This window comes from Mandrillus leucophaeus, unplaced genomic scaffold, assembly GCF_000951045.1.
Source record: "Mandrillus leucophaeus isolate KB7577 unplaced genomic scaffold, Mleu.le_1.0 Scaffold5, whole genome shotgun sequence".
Classification (NCBI taxonomy): Eukaryota; Metazoa; Chordata; class Mammalia; order Primates; family Cercopithecidae; genus Mandrillus; species Mandrillus leucophaeus.
Window position 1 is genome coordinate 3,480,318 of NW_012105364.1, and position 21,043 is coordinate 3,501,360.

The 21,043-nt window shown below is 35.4% G+C and overlaps 1 protein-coding gene across 1 annotated transcript in view; it reads right to left on the reverse strand.

The window, feature by feature from the left end:
- MKLN1 (muskelin 1, intracellular mediator containing kelch motifs) overlaps window positions 1-21,043 on the reverse strand; it is a 161,572-nt gene that overhangs the window by 109,237 nt on the left and 31,292 nt on the right. The window contains exon 2 of the mRNA XM_011995840.1: window positions 9,022-9,091. Coding sequence (XP_011851230.1) covers window positions 9,022-9,091 — 70 coding nt within the window. The remainder of the gene's footprint in view (window positions 1-9,021; window positions 9,092-21,043) is intronic.

Consider the following 21,043-nt stretch of genomic DNA (forward strand, 5'->3'; position numbering starts at 1 on the left):
CCTTCAAAGGATCACAGAAAGGATCCTTCTTTGCCTCTTCCAGTATCTGGTGGCTCTTGATTTTTTTGGCTTGTGACAGCGTAACTCCTATCTCTGCCACCCATCTTCACATATCTTTCTTCCCTGTATCTGTGTCTTTTCTGTGTCTAGTAAGGTCACTTGTCATTGGATTTACAGGCCACTCTAATCAAAGATGCTCTTGCCTCGAGATCCCTACCTTAATTACATTTACTAACACTTTATTCCAAATAAGGTTACATTCTGAGATGTCACATATCTTGGTAGGGGTGGGGGTGGGGGGAGAGACCATTCGATCTACTGCACAGAGCCAGCCAGGCAAAAAAAAAAAAAAAAAAGCAGTGAATGCTTATGAAAATTAGCTCTAGGTACCGCTATTAAAATGTCAGTGTGGTCAGTCACAGCCTAGTAGGCAGGGCAGAAAATGGTATGTGCTGAAAATGAAGAGGCAGGCAGTCACCAGATCATGCAGTTTGTGCAATTACATGGAGTTTGAATTATAAATGCAATGGGATCTACTAAGCACAACAAAAAGCTATAATCTGATTAACATTACACACACATATGCACACAATGTGCATTACAGAGAGTGGATTAAAAGAACTAGCAGACCAGTTAGCATTCTGTCACAATAAACTCAGGAAAGAGGTGAGATGAAGGAGACTTGGACTAGAAGAGTGCGGAGATGGACAAGAGTAGACAGTTTTGACACACATTTTGGAGAAATAATTGATGGGATTTGGTGACAGATTGCATGCAGGGAAAAAAGAGGAGGCATCAAGGATGATGACGTAGTTTCTGACTTGAATAACAGGGTAGCTGGTGATATCACTTACTTTGATGGGAAGAACTGGCAAAGAAACAGGAAGTACAAAAATGAGACTAGAAAAGTCCAGATTTTATATCTATGTATATCTGAGGTTATGTAATAAATCACTCCAGTGTCTTAAAACAACAGTGGTTCATGATTTCTCATGATTCTGTGGGTCTGCTAGACAGCTTTTCCATTGGTAGCTCCTGGATTCATTCATGTAGTTGTATTAAGCTGATGGATTGGCTAGGGGACTGGGCTTAATTGGAGTGGTGAATGGGAAGGCTGGGGCTAACTGGGATTGGGCTTTCAACCTCAAAGAAGCTAGACAGGCTTTCCTCAAGCACAGTTATCTCTAAGTTTCTATAGGCCTTGCTTAGAAGTTGCAATATCACTTCCTTAGACTTCTCTGTTGGTCAAAGAAAATCACAAGACCAACCAAGACTCATGAGGTAGAAGAGCCTGCACCTTCTGCTGGAAGGAGCTGTAATGTGTGGCCATATTAAGAAATTTGGACTCTGCTCTAGGACAAATAGAGAAACATAAAAAGGTTTTAAGGTGTGGAACAATAGCAACAAAATTCGATACCCATTCAGGATTAGAAATTCTCAGAAAACTTCAAACAGGAGGACATTTTCTCAAACTAACACAGGGCATATATAAAATATCCATAGCTGGCGGGGTGCAATGGCTCATGCCTGTAATCCCAGCACTTTGGGAGGCCAAGGCAAGCAGATCACGAGGTCAGGAGATTGACACCATCCTGGCTAACACAGTGAAACCCCATCTCTACTAAAAATACAAAAAAATTAGCCAGGTGTGGTGGCAGGCGCCTGCAGTCCCAGCTACTCAGGAGGCTGAGACAGGAGAACGCCATGAACCCGGGGGGGCGAAGCGTGCAGTGAGCTGAGATCGTGCCACTGCACTCCAGCCTGGGAGACAGAGTGAGACTCAGTCTCAAAAATAAAATATAAAATAAAATAAAATAAAATAAAATATCCATAGCTAAGCATCATGCTTAATGATGATTCCCTCTAATATTGGAACAGAAGGAAGGCTGGGGCAGTGAGTGGTGAGAACAGGAAGGGGAAACAATGGATGCAAAAAAAATATTTGCAAATCATATATAAATCTGATAAAGAACTTAAATACAAAACATACAGAGAACTCTCGAAACTTAACAAGAAAACAACAAATTTCAAAATGACAAACCTTTCGAACAGACACTTCACCAGAAAACAGTCAAGAAAGCAACAAGCATACAAAAAATGGTAACATCATTAATCATTTTAAAAATGCAAATTAAAACCACAAAGACTTGTGTATTAATTTTTTTTTTTTTTGGAGACAGAGTCTCGCCTTGTCTGTCGCCCCGACTAGAGTACAGTGGCAAGATCTTGGCTCACTGCAACCTCTGCCTCCCAAGTTCAAGTGATTCTTGTGCCTCAGCCCCCCAAGTAGCTAAGATTACAGGCATGAGCTACCACGCCTGGCTAATTTTTCGCATTTTTAGTGGATATGGGGTTTTGCCATGTTGGCCAGACTGGTCTCGAACTCCTGGCCTCAAGTGATCTGCCTGCCTCGACCTCCCAAAGTGCTGGGATTACAGGCATGAGCCACCATATCCAGCCACTTCTATATTAATATTTAGCACATCTTTGTAATAGCCAAAAGTTGGAAAACGATTCAATGTTCATCAACAGGTATATGGATAAACAAACTGTGAGATATTCATACAATAGAAATCAAATAGGTAACAAGATCCTGCCATCATTACCTGAATAATGACACTTGCACTTGCCAGTATGTTTGTGAGTACACACAGACGTATGCATGTACATGTTTAAATTTGTATTTGATGCAATGAACCCATATAAAGACATGAATGAGCACAAACCTGATTGTTAGCATTGGTTATCAGAGAAGAGGAGATGAGAGGACAAAAAAAGAAAACAATTATTTTGTTAATCCTATTTAAAAAACCAACATGTATGGTATTCCACTTATGTAACATATGTGTCTGTGTGAGTGTATGCATAGAGTTAAGCTGAACTATCTTCAAAATGACAGCAGTGGTGGTGGTGGTGGTGGTGGTGAGGTCAGGATGATGGAATTCAGGTGATTTCTAATTTCTTTTAAAGTTCTTATGCTTTTATCTCCTTTTTGATTCTCACTTTTAGTATTTGTAATTTGTATAAACAAAAACGTTAAAGTCATTTTCACAGTGATACGGGCAATATTTTGAGACCTTAATGAGAAAACATTGCTGTTAATTCTAGATCATCTGTGCTGGTAGAGTAAATGTAGCATGAAGGAAAATCCCATAAATGCTTTAAAGATACAACGTCACCCTTCTCTGTCATCAAATATGTGGTTACAATACTGATACTGTCACGGAAAACATGTCTTTCAAGATGACTGGTGAAAACTCTCTAGGGTTGGTTAAAATGTATAGGCAGTTGCAAATGTCTTTTTAATTGACATAAGAAGGGTTAGATCATAACTCTTTTACTGCAATTATAAGCTTCTTCCAAGGTAGTTTAAGTAAATGATATGCCTTATGGAGAAAATACATGTATTAGATAAACATCATTATGATATAAGTTATAGTATTGTTGGCTGTGAATTCAATGTTAATGAATAAAAAATACCTATATTAAAGTTTCTTTAAACAGAAACATACATAAGACAAGATTATATATTGATTAGCTGATGGAAATATTGTAACTGAAGACTCACAGGAACCTAACCCTGTATTTTCCTAGGAGCAATGGTTCAGTACTTGTTAAATCACTGTTCATGACTACTTTACAGGACATAACTACTGTGAATAACCAGAATCAATTGTATATGAAACCAAAATACTTGTCATAGTTTAAGGGCAGCAAAGTAGCTACTACGTTTATCCTAATCCTTGCAATTACCGTATGATTATGGGAAGAATTAAAAACCACATCAACATTCAGTGAAATAAGGTTTCTCCTTATTCAAAACTAAATAAAACTAATTTATATAGCATGATTATCCTCTTAAGTGATTTGAAACAAGCAGGTCATGTAATAGCTTATTATTAGAATACACTAAAATGTAACTTTTTACATCTGCAATATTATATTACAGGCAACAATTATTTTCTTAGCAATACCTGCCTACAATAATACTGCTACTTTACATAAAGTATACTAAATTGCAGAAAATGCTTTTATAAGAATAATTGCATACATTCTTATTTTATTCTCATAAATGCAATCTGCATTTTGGGTATTGTCTTTTTCATTTCTATTTTGGTCCTTTTTTATACAGTTTTCGGTTCTTTGCCAAAATTTTCAATATTAATTTTCATCTCCTTTTTTCCTTTCACATAGCAAGGGGACTTATTTTAAGACTTATATCTAAAACTCCTATTATCTGTAAATCCTTCTATTTTGATAGACACCAAATATGAAAAACTAAAAGTAACTAGATGCCTAGGGTATCAGCTTCCTAAAAAAGTATATCTTCTACTGTAGGTCTATTGCTAGGGATACTATCAATTCTTGATTATTTTAATCCAGTTTCAAGTACTGGGATGATACGAAACTGGGCTTCACCCCCTGTGAGGGCCCGACTATTTCTGGTTCACGCTTTCTCTTCAGACATAGCTTCAGGGACTTAACCCAGAGCAAGAGAAGCCTACCACCCTACCACACCCCAGGTTCTAGCTTCTAACCTGTATCTCCCTGGCCCCAAGTGTTTGCCAAAGGTGCTATTTCGGCTTCTTAATCTCTTAGAACTTGTTTAGGATACTCAACAGAAAAGTGGCCCCAAGCAGTTCTTTTTGGATTCCCATAGTCTTCTAAATCTTGGCCCCATCACTTTTGAAAAAAAATGTTGTGGGCACACAGTAGGTGTACATATTTACGGGGTACATGAGATGTTTTGATATAGGGATGTAATGTGAAATAAGCCATCATGGAGAATGCGGTTACCCCTAACCTCAAACATTTATCCTTTGAGTTACAAACAATCCAATTACACTCCTTACGTTATTTAAAATATATATAGTTATTATCGACTACAGTCAGCCTGTTGTGCTGTCAAATAGTAGGTCTTATTCATTTCCATCACTCTTTACCACCTTATTTTCAATATACTACCTTCAAAAATATTTTTTAAAATTTCACTTCTATTTCATCTTTTCTATCTGTGCTTAGTGGAAAGTCTTGTCAAAACTGACTTTTTTAAATTATATTTTTCATTTATAGAAGTTTTATTTGGTTATTTTTCAAATCTGCCACATCACTTTTTAGTGTCCAATTTCTTTTATTTCTTTAAATACAAGTAGTTAACTTAATTCCAGTATCTTTCAGTAGTTTTAATTCTAATATCTAAAATTCTGGAAGGGGGTTCTGCTATTTGTTCTGCTAGTTCTTAAAGTATCTTATTTTCTGCTATACTTAGTTATCTTTGAGTGTGTACTGCTCAATTTCCTTTAATAATGATTTGTGGATAATACCTGAGGCCTAGAAATAAAGGTAACTATTTTCAGAGAAGATCTGCATTTGCTTCTGCTGAGAACCTTAAACGTACCATTCATCCTCAATCGCTTTAAACTCAAATCATACCACAAGGTTTAATGGATAGTCAAGTATTGAGAATCCAACTACCAAATGTGAACAAAAACCAATACACAGCTATAACCTCTCCGAGATGAGTTTTCTTCCTTATTTTCCGTTCCTCTACTGAGTGTCAATGCAATTCTTTCCACAGTCCCCAGGAGGTAGGGATTTATTCTGTTTAATTCTTATCCTGAGAATGAATTGCTTTAAGGTTCCAGCTTCCAGAAAAAAAAAAAAAAAAAAAGCCCCAGTTTTCATTTGTGCACGTGCACATATGTGTGTATATGTGCACGTGCATGTATTTTTTTTTTTTTTGAGACAGGGTCTCACTCTGTCACCCAGGCTGGAGTGCAGTGGCATGATCTCGACTACCTGCAGCCTTGACCTCCTGGGCTCAAGCAATCCTCCCAACTCAGCCTCCTGAGTATCTGGGACTACAGGCACATGCCACCATGCCTGACTAATTTTTGTATTTTTTGTAGAGACAGGGTTTCACCAGGTTGCCCAGACTGATCTCAAACTCCTAAGCACAAGTGATCCACCCGTCTTGGCCTCCCAAAGTGCTAGGATTATAGGCATGAGCCACCACATCCGGCCGTGGATATATCTGTTTTTTATTCAGTGCATTTGGGAACCTTCAGATCAAGAGTGGGAAAGAAATATTATAGCTTACAACCACTAGAAATGCAAGACTCTGCTACATATCGATACATGAAAACTATGGTTCACGCTTGTAAGCCCAGCACTTTGGGTAGCCAAGGTGGGCAGATCACCCGAGGTCAGGAATTCGAGGCCAGCCTGGCCAACATGGCGAAATCCAGTATCTATTAAAAATACAAAAATTAGCTGGGCGTGGTGGTGCACGCCTATAATCCTAGCCACTCGGGAAGCTGAGGCAGGAGAATCACTTGAGCCTAGGAGGTGGAGGCTGCAGTGAGCCAAGATTATGCCACTGCACTCCAGCCTGGGTGACAAGAGCAAAACTCAATCTCAAAAGTAAAATAAAATAAAATAAAACTATACCCATTCCATCCAACATGGCAGTTTCTTATAAGACTAAGTAAACACTGAAATTGCTTTCAATTTTATTTTTTCTTTTCTGGTAAAAATGTTGTCCCTTGAGATTGGCCATGGAAAACCCCAGTTATATTTGAGTAATAACTACAATGAAGAAAACTAGATTGCATGGTATTTATTTTCATGACAAATTAGTCCTTCTTCATTACAAAAACTTCAGATAACTTCTACTATAGGACTTATCACATTGAAATGTTTCAGGGTATCTGATGCAATACCCATGGTTCATCAAGAGGAGACAATATTGAATTCCCTACAGTATTCAAATACCTGAAGTTTGGCACTTCATAGATGCTTACTAAATAATTTTTTAATGAATGAATAAGCAAACAAAAAAGTTAAGAAAAGCATTACATTCTACTACCTTCAAAATATAGTCTAATAACAAATAAAGACAATTTCAAAATAATAAGATTATCATAGTTTCAGTTATGATCACTGAATTTTCTTTTTTGCAGAAAAAAGATCATTAACAAGAAATAAAAATAACTAAATGAAAAACACTAACGTACCACAACTCAAGCACTAAAATTATTAATAAGTAAAATGAAAAAGTGAATCAAGAAAAGCATGATTAAAAACACAGTGTAAGTCCATTAACGTATGCAAAGAGATTTTAATGTAAATAGGAAAAAGCAAATTATAACCACAATGAGTTAAAATGAAAAATCCACCAGACTGGCAAAATATAAAAACCACCCATAGAAGTGATGAGGAGAACGTGATCCAACAGCAACTTCCATACACACCCAGCGAGAGGATAAATTCTACAACTACTTTGTAAAACAGTTTTCTACTACCTGATAAAGTTCAATACACATATACTCACCCTATGACTCAACAATTCTACTCCAAGGTATATATACCTTAAAGAAACTCTTACACATGTGTACCAGGAGACAACATATAAGAACGTTCACAGCAGAACTGTAAAAAGCCTAAATGCTTATCAACAGCAAAATGGATAAATACATTTTGGCATATTTATACACAGGAATACTATATGGTAGTGAAAATGAACAAACTGCAATTATATATAACAACATTAATAAAAATCATGTTAAAAAACAGCAAGTCACAGAAAATTTATAAACAACTGAATTAATTTATATTTTACTTTTACAAAGTCAAAGCCAAAAAAACTAAATCATAAAATATTTATATGCTATATCTATGGAATATTATTTTAAAATGCTTAATAAAACATCAATTATAGTTACAGGGGAGGGGTTAGAGGAAAGAGATAAGAGGGGGCTCATAGGAGGCTTCAAAAGATAGCAATCACTTTCCATTTCTAAACATGGCTGATGAATAAACAAGTTATTTGTTTTATTCTTTACACTACATATAAAAATTATAAATATATATATACACACTTTTTTTTTTTTTTTTTGAGACAGAGTCTCACTCTGTCGCCAGACTGGAGTGCAGTTGTGCAATTTTGGCTCACTGCAACCTCCGCCTCCTGGATTCAAACGATTCTGTTGCCTCATCCTCCTGAGTAGCTAGGACTATAGGCATGCACCACCACACCCAGCTAATTTTTGTATTTTTAGAAGAGACAAGGTTTTACCATGTTGGTCAGGATGGTCTCGACTTCTTGACCTTGTGATCTGCCCGCCTCGGCCTCCCAAAGTGCTGGGAATACACGCATAAGCCACCGCGCCTGGCCACTTTTTTTTTTTTTTTTTAAGCATAGATCAAAGGTTTCTATGTTGCCCAGGCTGGCCTCGAACGCCTAGAACACCTAGCCTCACCTCCTTATACACCAGGACAACAGGCCTGAGCCACTGTGGCTCCCAAAAATTATAAATAAATATTCTTTAGACATGTATTTTGCAATAAAACATGTAAACACCAGGGGATCCAAATAGGTAGGCAAAGAGAAAAAAAAAATACACACACATATATATATCTCCATGAATTACACTACAATTAAAAAATAAAGTAAGTATTATTTACCCATTTGCTTTACCTAGCAGAGCATTAATTTCTTCAAGGATATGGACATACGTGTGCCTAGTACGTTATAAATACTAATGCTGAAAGCATATAACTGAAAGAATGATTTTAAATTCAGTCAACCATAGACACTACTTGCCAGGGAAAAGAAATTTAGCACATGGTCCTGATGTCATTTAAAATATTATTTTAATATGAAATATAATATTTTAATAAAATAATAAACTATTTAAGTTTATTTTCCCCATAAGATAGTCATGAGTCAAAGTTCAATTTACTAACATTTCCTTAAACATTTACACAATAACTTGAGTGTAACTGTTCTGGTAGACAGAAGTAAAAGTTCATGTTTCATCAAATCTCACACTGCATTTGCCTATGAGATAAAAATTCTTCCAAAATTTAATAAACAAGCAAAAATAGAGAAAATAAAAATTTACCTCACAATCTCAAAAAGAGAATAAACTATTAGGAGATTCCAGATAACTAGTATCAATTGAGTGTTTATTTAAATGTTCACTTCTAAACAGCATTAAGGGATACATGTAATCTTACCTGGGGAGGATAATTGCTCTCTGAAGACCATCTTGAAGATTGGTCATTTGGTTTGTCCACTAAAATGTTCCTGGAATAAAGAAAAGTATTAACAAATTAAAAGAACATGAATAGGCAAAAACAGGAATAATCTACCAGATGCTGAAATTATCACAAAGTTATGTAATGTTTGGAACTTGAATAAGAATAGAAAACAAAACAGAGTAAGAAAAGTACAGAAAACTTCTAGTAGATACAAGATTTTAAAATATAACAAAGGTGGTATGTTCAACAACAGAGAAAAATCAAGACTTTTCATAAGCCACTTTTGTTTAAAATAAAAAGTTCTATTAACACTTTACACTAAGTGTCAAAATGAACCTTAGATATACATATTTAGGAATTTAAGGTAAAAATAGCTGGGTGCAGTGGCACACGTCTGTAACCTCAGCTACTTGGAGGAAGACTTGAGGCCTGGAGTTCAAGGCCACAGTGTGCTATGATGGATCATGTCTGTGAATAGCAATTCCAGCCTGGGCAACATAGCAAGACTCTGTCTTTAAAACAAAAAAAGACTTCAAGGTAAAAATAAAGCAATAAAATACGTAAAAATAAATAAAATACCATATACACATATTATATGTAGCATGCATTATATAATATTGCATGCAATCATATTGTTACATTATATATTCATTACATATATCATACATGCATCTTTTTTTTATACATATATAAAGTACATCTTTGGAATAAGATACACTTTTAAGCATACCATCAAAAGCAGAGCTGTGAGTGGAAAAGGAACTGATATAAGTAACTTTAGAAGATGGTGATTGCACTGGAAACTGTAAGGCTAAAGGCAAGCAGAGCTATACATAAACACTGCTTGATTTGGTAAAGTTGTTTTTCACAAGGAATATGGGTTAATTCCTATGTTACATACATACTGGGGTTGAACAAGTAAGTAAATGGCTGGTAGATGTGGGAACCAGGTTTCTCACTTTTGGAGGGGGACGTTACAGTTAAGCAAGGGGAGGGAGAGCAGAAGGAACCCTGTGGTACTGGATTAGAATCAGAGACATCAGTGCAAACTTGTGTTTACCGTAATATAATATAAATAAATAATTATAGGGGTGTGTGTGCACATACAGTATTTTCTAACTGTCCACTGAGGGGGACTAGAAGCACTGACACACCAGTACCCGAAAGCACACCCAGCACCCTGATATTTGTTTCTACATACCATCCTCCAATAAAAGAAAACAAGAGTAGCTGGAGAAATGGCTGATTCTAGAGCGAGGTAAGAGAATACAGAAGACAAACCTGGAGTATCTTATACAAGAAAAAAAGAAGCATTTTTTTTTTTTTTTTTTTAGAGGCAGAGGAAGGAGGCGGTATGGATCATGTCAAAGGGTCACAGAGAATGACAGGCCAATGCTAAAAAAAATTAAGTGGTAAAATATACACGAGTCCATATTGATATAACCCCAGTCTAACCAGCAGGAAAACATCAGAGGAAGGTTCAATGAAACAAATGAATATTCCTCCAAACTCAATATAAAAAAAAACAAGGAAAGACTGAGAAACTCACAGATTAGAGGACAGTAATGAACATGACAACTAAATGTAATGCGGGATCTTGGATCAGAGAAAGAATAATTTGTGGGAAAACTAATGAAATCCAAATAAAATGTGGCATTTAGTTAATAGTAGTGTACCCTTGACATCTTAGTTGTGACAAACGTATCATGGTAATGCAGGACGTCAGCAACAAGGGAAACTAAGTAAAGAACATATATAGTAACTCTGTGCCATCTTTGCAACTTTTCCATAAATCTAAAATTATTCTCCAATAAAAATTCTATTTTTTAAAAGTTAGATCTATACTGGCAAAGAGAAGGTGCTTAATAATTACAGATTTATTTATACCATCACAAATAAGAGACTTATTATCAAAAATAGATGAATGAATTTTTTTAAAAAGCACAGTGTTTGGAAAACAACTGCCTTTAACACATGTTCCACAAAGGCAAAACACAAATACATAAAACAACTAAAAATCAAATTAACAGGCAAACAGCCAACTAGAAAAAATAAAGGCAACATAAAATACATTGCGCTAACTAAAATTTGAATATTTAAAGAGCACTTAAATATAAATACCCCCATATGAAAATGGTCAAAAAAAAATCCAAAATCAATAATCAAAAATTGGAGATTAAGACAAACATATATATTGCCCCTATAAAATTAGTCCCACACCCTCAAAAATAACTACATTTTACAATTATAACAGCAGTTGTCGGCCAGAGCTGGTAAAATGTTACTCTTATATTTTGCTGATAGGAATGCAAATTAATGTAACTTTTCAGGAGAAAAATCTAATCGATAGCAAAAACATTTCAAATATGTACATCCTCTAAATAAAAATGATGACAACCATGACAATGACTGTGTTTGAGTCCCAGACAATGTTTTCTATGTATAAACCATTATCTTTGAAGTATACAAATTAAGAAATTGAAACATAGTGCAGGAAAAAGGTAAGAGAAAGAAAAGAAAAAAGAAAAGGAAAGAAAAGAAAGGAGGGAGGGAAGGCAGGAAAGAAAGAAAAAGAAAAAGATAAATTGCCTAAATGTATGCACCTAAGTAGGGATTTGAACCCAAGGCAGTCAGACTACAAAGTCCATGCTCTTAATCACCCTATTAAGCCTCAGAATTCTTCCACTTCTTAGAACTTTATCCAAAGGAAAAAAAAAAAAAAAAAACCTAGGGGATATAACTCATCCACATTCATCAAAGCACACTTTAGGAGAGCAAGCTGTAAATAAACTAACAATGTAGGATTAATTAAATTATAACATGTCTATACAGAATACCATGTAAATTATTATGTATTCTACAGCTTGACTTTAATGTCATAGGAAAATGTTCAATACATAGTAAGTGAAGGGGAAAAGTAGTTAACTGTGCATGTAAAGAATCAAGTGTTGCAAAGTGATAACATTCATACACAGGGAGAAAAGGCAAAGAACATATACTAAGTTACTAATATAATTCTCAAAGGGCGATTACAAGTGATTTTTTTTCTTTGTGCTTGTGTTTTTTTTCAAATTTTCTAAAATTAACACAAATTCCTTTCCTATCAGAAAAAAAGCTTTTTCTCAAAAACGAATTAGGAACACAGAAGAGTAAAGATATGAACTGAGTCTGAAAAGACTACAGTACAATTAAAAGCTAAAGAACGAGAATGATTTTTAAAAATCACACTGATATACATGTTATAAATCATGAAGGAAAATCTAATACATTATAACTATGATAAATTGGAACCACAGAAATCCTGAAGTATAATAAATTTGGGGAGGGGAATGTTAGATGTCACGGAAGTGAGGTAGTTCCTTCATCTTTCACAGTTCCTAGGAAAGAATAATGTTTCTGAAGTTGATAAAAAGAAAAAAAAGTAATACTATTTAAAGTTTAAAATTAAACAAAGATAGAAATAAAAGCATACCACATACCTTCTAAATTATTTGAGACAGAAAATCAAGAAGGCACCAGGGAGAGACCCTGTCTCTAAAAAAGAAATTCAATGATGACATAATTTGTCAGTTGTAATGAATCAAATAAAGCAAAAACCACAGAAAATATGAGAAGAAATTGATTCTAAAAATAGGAGATTAACAGCTCTCAGCATCTGGAAAATTAACTATATATGTGTTATATATGTCAAGTATAATATAAAGTATTGGTAAGATAGTGGTAAAGAATAATGTTACTATGAAGAAAAGTAAAGGAGAAACAGGCCTCAATAACATAAGGAAGCTAGCCATGTCATAATCTGAAAAACGAGCAGATGGACCACTAAATGCAAAATCAAGGGGGCCAAACAGTTACAATATGTTTTGGTCTTGTGAATTTTGACATGCCTATTAGATAGCCCACTGGAGATATGGCAGTTGGCTATCTGGGGCTGAAATTCAAGGAAAATACCAGTGCTGAATAAAATATACTCTTCAGAGATGTCAATGTATCAATGCTATTTAAAGCCACAACATTCAGTGAGATGACTTAGGGAATGAAATAGAGCTCAGAAGAAAAGCTTAAGGATTGATTATGCTCCGGGGGTCCATCATTTAGGAGGTCCAGAAGAAAAGAATCAAGCATAAGAAACTGAAGAAAGCCAAAGATGAAGAAAATGAAAACCTAGAAAATGTAAATACTAAGTGAAGAAAGTATTTTAAGCAGAAAGAAAAGAAATTTTTTGCAAAATGCTGCTGAGAAGACAAGGACTGGGTGACACATCTTCATAGGCCTAAATGTTGCCATACACACGGTACTTAATAAATATCTGATAATGAAATGAACAAACAACACAAAAAAGAAAAAAAATTAAAGGATACAGTACATTAATCCCACTGATTACCTGTAACTTAAAGTTCATACTAAATTGAAATGAAAATTAAAAAGAAATAAAATACAGACCAGAAATGGAGTGAGGTTAGCCTAGAGGGTTTGGAAGGATAGAAGCTTGAAGATACTCCTGCTGATCTCCAGTCCCAGCACTAAGCCAACTAAGTATCTCTCCTGAGCCCAACAGGTTACAGAGGACAGGCTCAGATCTTTAAGAATCTTGACAAAAGCTTGGCCCGAGGAGAAGAACCATGAATTCCTTGAATACTTCTCTCCCTAAGAGTCAGGCATCAACTGCATAAGTATTGCTGTGATAATCTGCTATCTCTACCCCACTAACAGCTTCAAGAGAAGTAATCTGCCCTAAAGGTGAGAAGAACTTGCCGTGTCAGTTGAAGCCATCTAACTGCCGAGGAGTGTCTCCTGGTGACCCACAGAAATCTAACACAGGAAGTGGTATACCAAAAGCCACAAGACAAGCATTGCTGGACTGCCAACTATTTGAGGTATGCGAAATTTTACCCAAGGAGTACACAATGCAAAAAGTTTGTAGGGAAAAATAAATACAGAAAAAGGGCTAAGAAAACTTATTTTAAAAAAAAGAATAGTGACAGGAAATCATCTTGTCACTTTTAAAACACTTTTTAAAAGTAAGAATTAAAGATTTTAATTTAAAAAAGATTCCTTTAAAAAACCATTTTAAATCCTCTATAATTAAAAACAGAAAGGACTGGAATAGGAAAAAAAATAATAGCTCAGAGAAACACAAACCCAGAAACGAAGCCCAGTGTAGATGGAAATTTAATATCAGATTAAGGTGATATTTTAATTCAGCAGGAATTGATAATTCATTTATTAAATGATGCACAACTGAATATCCATCAGAAGAAAGTTAACTCCTGTCTAATATCATATAAAAGTAATCTCATGGCTGGGCGCCGTGGCTCACGCCTATAATCCCAACACTTTGGGATGCCGAGGCAGGCAGATCACCTGAAGTCAGGAGTTTGAGACCAGCCTGGCTAACATGGTGAAACCCCATTTCTACTAAAAATACAAAAAATTAGCCAGGCATCGTGGCACGGGCCTGTAATCCCAGCTACTCAGGAGACTGAGGCAGGAGAATCGCTTGAACCCGGGAGACAGAGGTTGCAGTGAGCCGAGATCGCACCATTGCACTCTAGTTTGGGCAATAAGAGCGACCCTCTGTCTCAACAACAACAAAAAGTAATCTCAAAGATTTAAACATACACATATACATACAAACCCTATGGGAAAAATGTAGGGGCCAATACGTACAACCTAACATGTTAGAGAGATCTTTTTGCCAAGAAACACATAATCTATAAAACAAAAAGTAACCATTTGATTATATTAAAACTTTCAAATTTCGCGTTACGAAAAGTGCCATGAAGAAAAACAGGAGACAAGCAATAGTTTGGACAAAAATCTCTGCAACTCATATGACTAACAAAGATTCCATATCTAGAGTATGCAAAATGTTGTTACACTTCATAAGATGAACAACAGAATTGAAAATGAGCAGAATGCAAGTCACTGAAGAGTCATTCAAACAGCCAATAAACTACGACCAAAAATATTTCTCAAAATCCCTGTATATTGTCTGTGTCATGGAAAAAGAAATTAAAATAGTAAGATATCCCTTTTTACCCATCAAATTGATGAAATTAATCCCTAATTATCAGAAAATTGGGGAGAAAAGATGAACATGTACATTATCCTAGCCTTTATGGAAAGTTTAAATATTAAAATTTAAAATTTATTAAAATCTAAAATGTACATATTCTTTCACCTAGAACTCTCATTTCAAAATCTATCCCACAGAAGTAAAATCACGAGTACGTAAAGACATATGATAGAAATGTTTGATGCCACATTTTCTGAGGTAGCAGGGAAATTATCAAACAAATTATAGAACATACATCATGGAACTTTATACTACCATTATAAAAAACTTGAAGGGATTTCTACTATGCAGGACACAAAGAAGCATGTAAGATTCTATTCTTGTTTTAAAAACCTGTTATATACAGGGGGGTGTGTGTGTGTGCATGTGTGTGTGCGTGTGTGTGATTATACAAACAAGCAGGTATATGATCCAATGTACATCAAATTATATAAAGTACAAATAGTAGCCCAAAATGAGGCATAAATACCATTAAGAGATCTTACTTATTTTCTTATATTTGTCATATTATTCATATATAATATAATAGCATATATTATTTATAAAAACAGTAAAAATAGTTATTGTTGAAAATAATAGTTGACATGACAGCAAACTTTCTGCATTTATAGCAAACTGACTTGCAAACTGATATGGTTTGGCTCTGTGTCCCCACCCAAATCTCATGTTAAATTTTAATTCCAAATGTTGGGGGAGGTACCTGGTAAAAGGTGATTGGATCATGGGGGTTGAATTTCCTCCATGTTGTTCTTGTCAAAGTGAGTGACTTCTCACAAGATCTGATGGTTTAAAGGTGTGTGGCACGTCCCCCCTCACTCTCTCTCTCCTGCTGCCACGAGAAGAAGGTGTTTGCTTCCCCTTTGCCTTCTGCCATGATTGTTTCCTAAGGCCTCCCAGTCATGCTTCCTATCAAGCCTACAGAACTGTGAGTCAAGTAAACCTCTTTTCTTCACAAATCACCCAGCCTCATGTAGTTCTTTATAACAGCATGAGAACGTACTAACACACCATCAGAAAATCAAATCAGGCTCTACTTTTCCATAATTTTAAAGACATAGAAAAAGACAGCAAAGAAACTAATAAAAGCTCATTGTCTCTTAAAATTTTTAAATAATGGATCTTATTTCAAAACATAAAGTAAGATCTAGACTGTTTTTATTCTTCCTCCTACGATGTTGCTCCCCTCAACCCATTTCCACTCTCCTGCAAGGCAAATGGAAACCAGTTTAGGGTAATGACTATTAACATCAGTCCCTCAGCAGTGGTAATAGAGCCTATTGCCATAGTAGTATTCTATAAAACATGTTCATTATTATCCTCCCTTGAATTACTTTCCAAAGACTTATACAATCTACCATCACTAATGGTATATATAGCCTTTCCTCCTTCTAATTTTCAGGACTAAGTGAGAGATGTTAACCTCTCATACTACATGTGTCAATCATGGTATCAATTCAACATCCCTTGTTTTTAAAAACGGAATACCCCATCCACAGCCTCTACTGAAGGAGCAATCATAGGCAATATGCTTTGTACATTTGATTTTTACTTATGACTATTTTAATGACTGCTAATCTTGGCTATCTCCTATGACAGGAGATGGGATGGGCCAGTATGGAAATAAAATTCTAAGACGAAAAATATATAAGTAAACAGAATGAATGAAACAGAGAACAGAGATACCAAATAAAAGAGAAATAAGGCAGTCAGTAGCATAATAAAAATGAAGCAGATGTAGAACAGAAGGAGGGGTATCTTGAGAGACCATGCACTAGAGGGAATAATAAAGAATAGAAACTGATGGCTTTTTAGTTCCACTTGCCAGGAGTCACTTGCTCTGGCAACCAAAGCGATTGTGACCACAACACTCTTCTAGATACCCATGACTTTCATTTATACTAACATCTAGAAAAATAGAAAATAAGTTTTATAAGACACAATTCGGTATCAACTATATGAGTCAAATAATAAAGATTTGCCAACTAGAGTTAAATTAAGTATCTGTCATTTAAAAACATTTAAAATGCAAATAATAAGTGAGAATTGGTCAAGAAGAATTGAAAAAAGAGTTGGGTTGAAGACTAAAATGGCCACCTATTTCCATCAGGTTAGTTTAATATTAAAATGTACATTTTCATTCCTACCAATGCTGGATGAAAACTGAAAGCAATAAAAATGAATAACATTTTAAGTTTCTCATACACAGACTACAAAAGCAAGACTATGAGTAATTAAATTCTTCTATTAGAACTTTAAAAATTTATAATGAAACACAAACGGGTAATTGAAAAATGGGATACAGTTTTAATTTTTCCCAAGTTATATGTCTCTATTTTTGCATATTTTAAAATCTACTATATCTGTATGTACTACCAATTAAATGTCAGGAACAAACGATTACAATTCATCATGAGAAGATAATTTATTCGGCATTTTAGGTTTCAATTCAAGTCAGTAAATTAAAAACCTTTCCTGATTACACATGCTTAAACCATAAGCTTGCTTAGCAATACCTTTCAAATTAATACTCTTTTGTTTTGAGACGGAGTTTCACTCTGTCGCCCAGGCTGGACAGTGGTGCGATCTTGGCTCACTGCAACATCCACCTCCCAGATTCAAGCAATTCTCCTGCCTCAGCCTCCAGAGTAGTTGGGATTACAGGCGCCTGCCACCATGCCTGGCTAATTTTTGTATTTTTAGTAGAGACGGGGGTTTCACCATGTTGGCCAGGCTGGTCTCGAACTCCTGACCTCAAGTGATCCTGCCGCCTCGGCCTCCCAAAGTGCTGGGATTATAGGCATGAGCCACTAGACCTAGCCCCAAATTACTACTCTTAAGAATACTTAAATATAACAGCAGAAATTGGGCAAAAAATTGAGCATTTAACATTTTTTCTGATAATGGCTGCTCAGGATGCTTATCAGTAAGACCAGCCAACTTTAAATGGGAAGTTTTAGATACTTTAAAGCCACCCCTAATTTTTATATGAAGAAAAGTCAGTCAAGCAGCATTTTAGGAAGTATAAAAGGATGTTTTTCCTTTGGCAGTTTAAAAACATCCTTTTGATGCCTGTGCCTTTTTGTTGAATTATATGATAAAATGGATCTGAAAAAAAATCAACTTCAACTAGAAATCTTAAGATTTTGGATCTTGGTCACTAATTGGTTAGATAATCCATTACATAATCTCTCAGGACTTGAATTATTTTATCTGCAGTATAAAGGGAAAGGTTTAATTCTTTAGTCTCAAATTTCTTTCAGCTGTCATCAGGGCAATTGAATTGCACAACTCTAGGAAATACTACTCATGAAGGCCAAGTTAACATTCTACATTTCTATGAAAAGCTTTCACATCCTTCATTCAAGGTATCATGTAACTCTTGCTCCTACACGAAAGTCAGTAATAACAATCAATCAATCAACTATAATAGAGCTTCCATTACATGTGAACACTCTGCTGGGGTAATACCATATCAGAACAAGAATGGTTATCTGTGGCCAAGGGGATCACAAGGTATTTTTTAAACATTAAAAAAAAACAAAACCCACATAAAATTCAAGAGACAGACAAAAAAAGTATACAATAAAGGCCACACACCTATAATCATCTGATCTTTGACAAAGCTGATGAAAACAAGCAATGGGGAAAAGACTTCTCTTCCAATAAATAAGATGTTGGGGTAACTGGCTAGCCATATGCAGAAGATTGAGGCTGGACCCCCTTCCTCACACCATATACAAAAATCAACTCAAGATGAATTAAAGATTTAAATGTAAAACCCAAAACTATAAAAACCCTGGAAGATAACCTAGGCAATACCATCCTGGACATAGGAACAGGCAAAGATTTCAAGACAAACAAAAACAATTGCAACAAAAACAAAAATTGACAAGTGGGATCTAATTAAACTTAAGAGCTTCTGCACAGCAAAAGAAACTATCAACAGAGTAAACAGACAACCTACAGAATGGGAGAAAATATTTGCAAACTATGTATCTGACAAAGGTCTAATATACAGCATCTATAAGGAACTTAAATTTACAAGAGAAAACCCAAGTAAAAAGTGGGCAAAGGATATGAACAGACACTTTCGAAAGAAAACAAACATGACAACCAACAGGTATATGAGGAAAATCTCAGTATCACTGATCATAGAAATGATCATCAGAGAAATGCAAATCAAAGCCACAATGAGGTACCATCTCACACCAGTCAGAATGGCTATTATTAAAGTCAAAAATGACAGATGGGGTAAGGTTACAAAGAAAAGGGAACACACTGTTAGTGGGAGTGTAAATTAGTTCAACCATTGTGGAAAGCAGTATGGCAATTCCTGAAATAGCTAAAAGGAGAACTGCCACTGAACCCAGCAATCCCATTACTGGGGAGATACCCAGAGGAATAGAAATCATTCTACCGTAAAGACACATGCACACGAATGTTCACTGCAGCACTACGAACAACAGTAAAGACATGGAGTCAACCTAAATGTCCACCAATGACAGACTGGATAAAGGAAATGTGGTATATATGCACCATGGAACACTATGCAATCATAAGAAAGAATGAGATCATTTCTTTTGTGGGAACATGGATGCACCTGGAGACTATTATCCTCAGCACAACTACTGCATGTTCTCACTTGTAAGTGGGAGCTAAATCATGAGAACTTATGAACACAAAGAAGCAAACAACAGACACTTGGGACTACTTGAGGGTGGAGGGTGGGAGGAGGGAGAAGAGCACAAAAGAGAAAAGATCACTACTGGGTACTAGGCTTACCTAGTACCTGGGTGATGAAATAATCAGTACAACAAACCCCTGTAACACAACCATGTAACAAACCTACATGTGTGCCCCGAACCTAAAATAAATGTTAAAAAAAAATAACCAAAGTCCTTATACATAAGGAAATACTGATAAGGAACACACTTAAATACCCAAGAATAATCAGTTTGGTAAAAACTGGGGGCATTCTCTCCCAATATTCAAGAAATATCTTTACCTGCACACACGGGAAGTCTAGAGAGTTTTTGATTATAGCTACAAATGTGTGGGAAGGGGGAATTCTGATAACTTTTCGAGGCTTTCTGATTTAAAATCTAAGAACACTGTATTTTGAAAGGATAAGTACATGTAAATAAATAAACAAGCATGTTTTTTCTAAAAAAAAAAAAACTGATTCAAAATGCAGTAAGGATCAACTCTTCAGTCAATTTTTAATATCTCCAGCTATAAAGAATATACTGTAAATATGATAGCTCTCTCCCAAATCACTTATACTTACATATAGTGCAAAGGTTTAGACTCACAAGTATTTCCCAATTTTAAGAGCATAGTAGGAAGGGGATCTTACTATTTGTTGGAGTTACTTATCAAACAAATATTTACTGAGTCCTACCCTTATGCAAGACAGTGTTATAGGCCCTGGGAATACCGTGGTATACGCGATAGGTATACCTCCCCAGTTGTGAGGCTAATATTCAAATGACAAGCAGCAGAAATAAACAAGTAGAATTGTAAACAAGATAATTATGGACTGTGATAAGTGCTGTAAAAGAAATAAATAGGGTGTTGACACAGGGCAGGACAGTTTTTTTTACCAGGGATGGTACAAGAAAAGAAAAAAATCACCGCTCTGAAAATATTTTAATTATGCTAATTAGAAGGAACTACTCATGTAAAAATAAAGAAAAAATCTATTCTTCACAAAGGAACCAACAAGTTCAAATTCTGGTCATAGGAAATAATCTGACCAAGAAAATCTGATAACTAAGTAAAGTTAGATAACACATTCTTCTCAGGCTCCAAGACTTGCAGGTAAATGCAGAGAAGGCTGGAAAACTGAGAGAGGCAGATTCTACACTCTAAGAGGACTGCAGAAGTAGCCTACCAACGAATACTCCTACTTTCACGAAA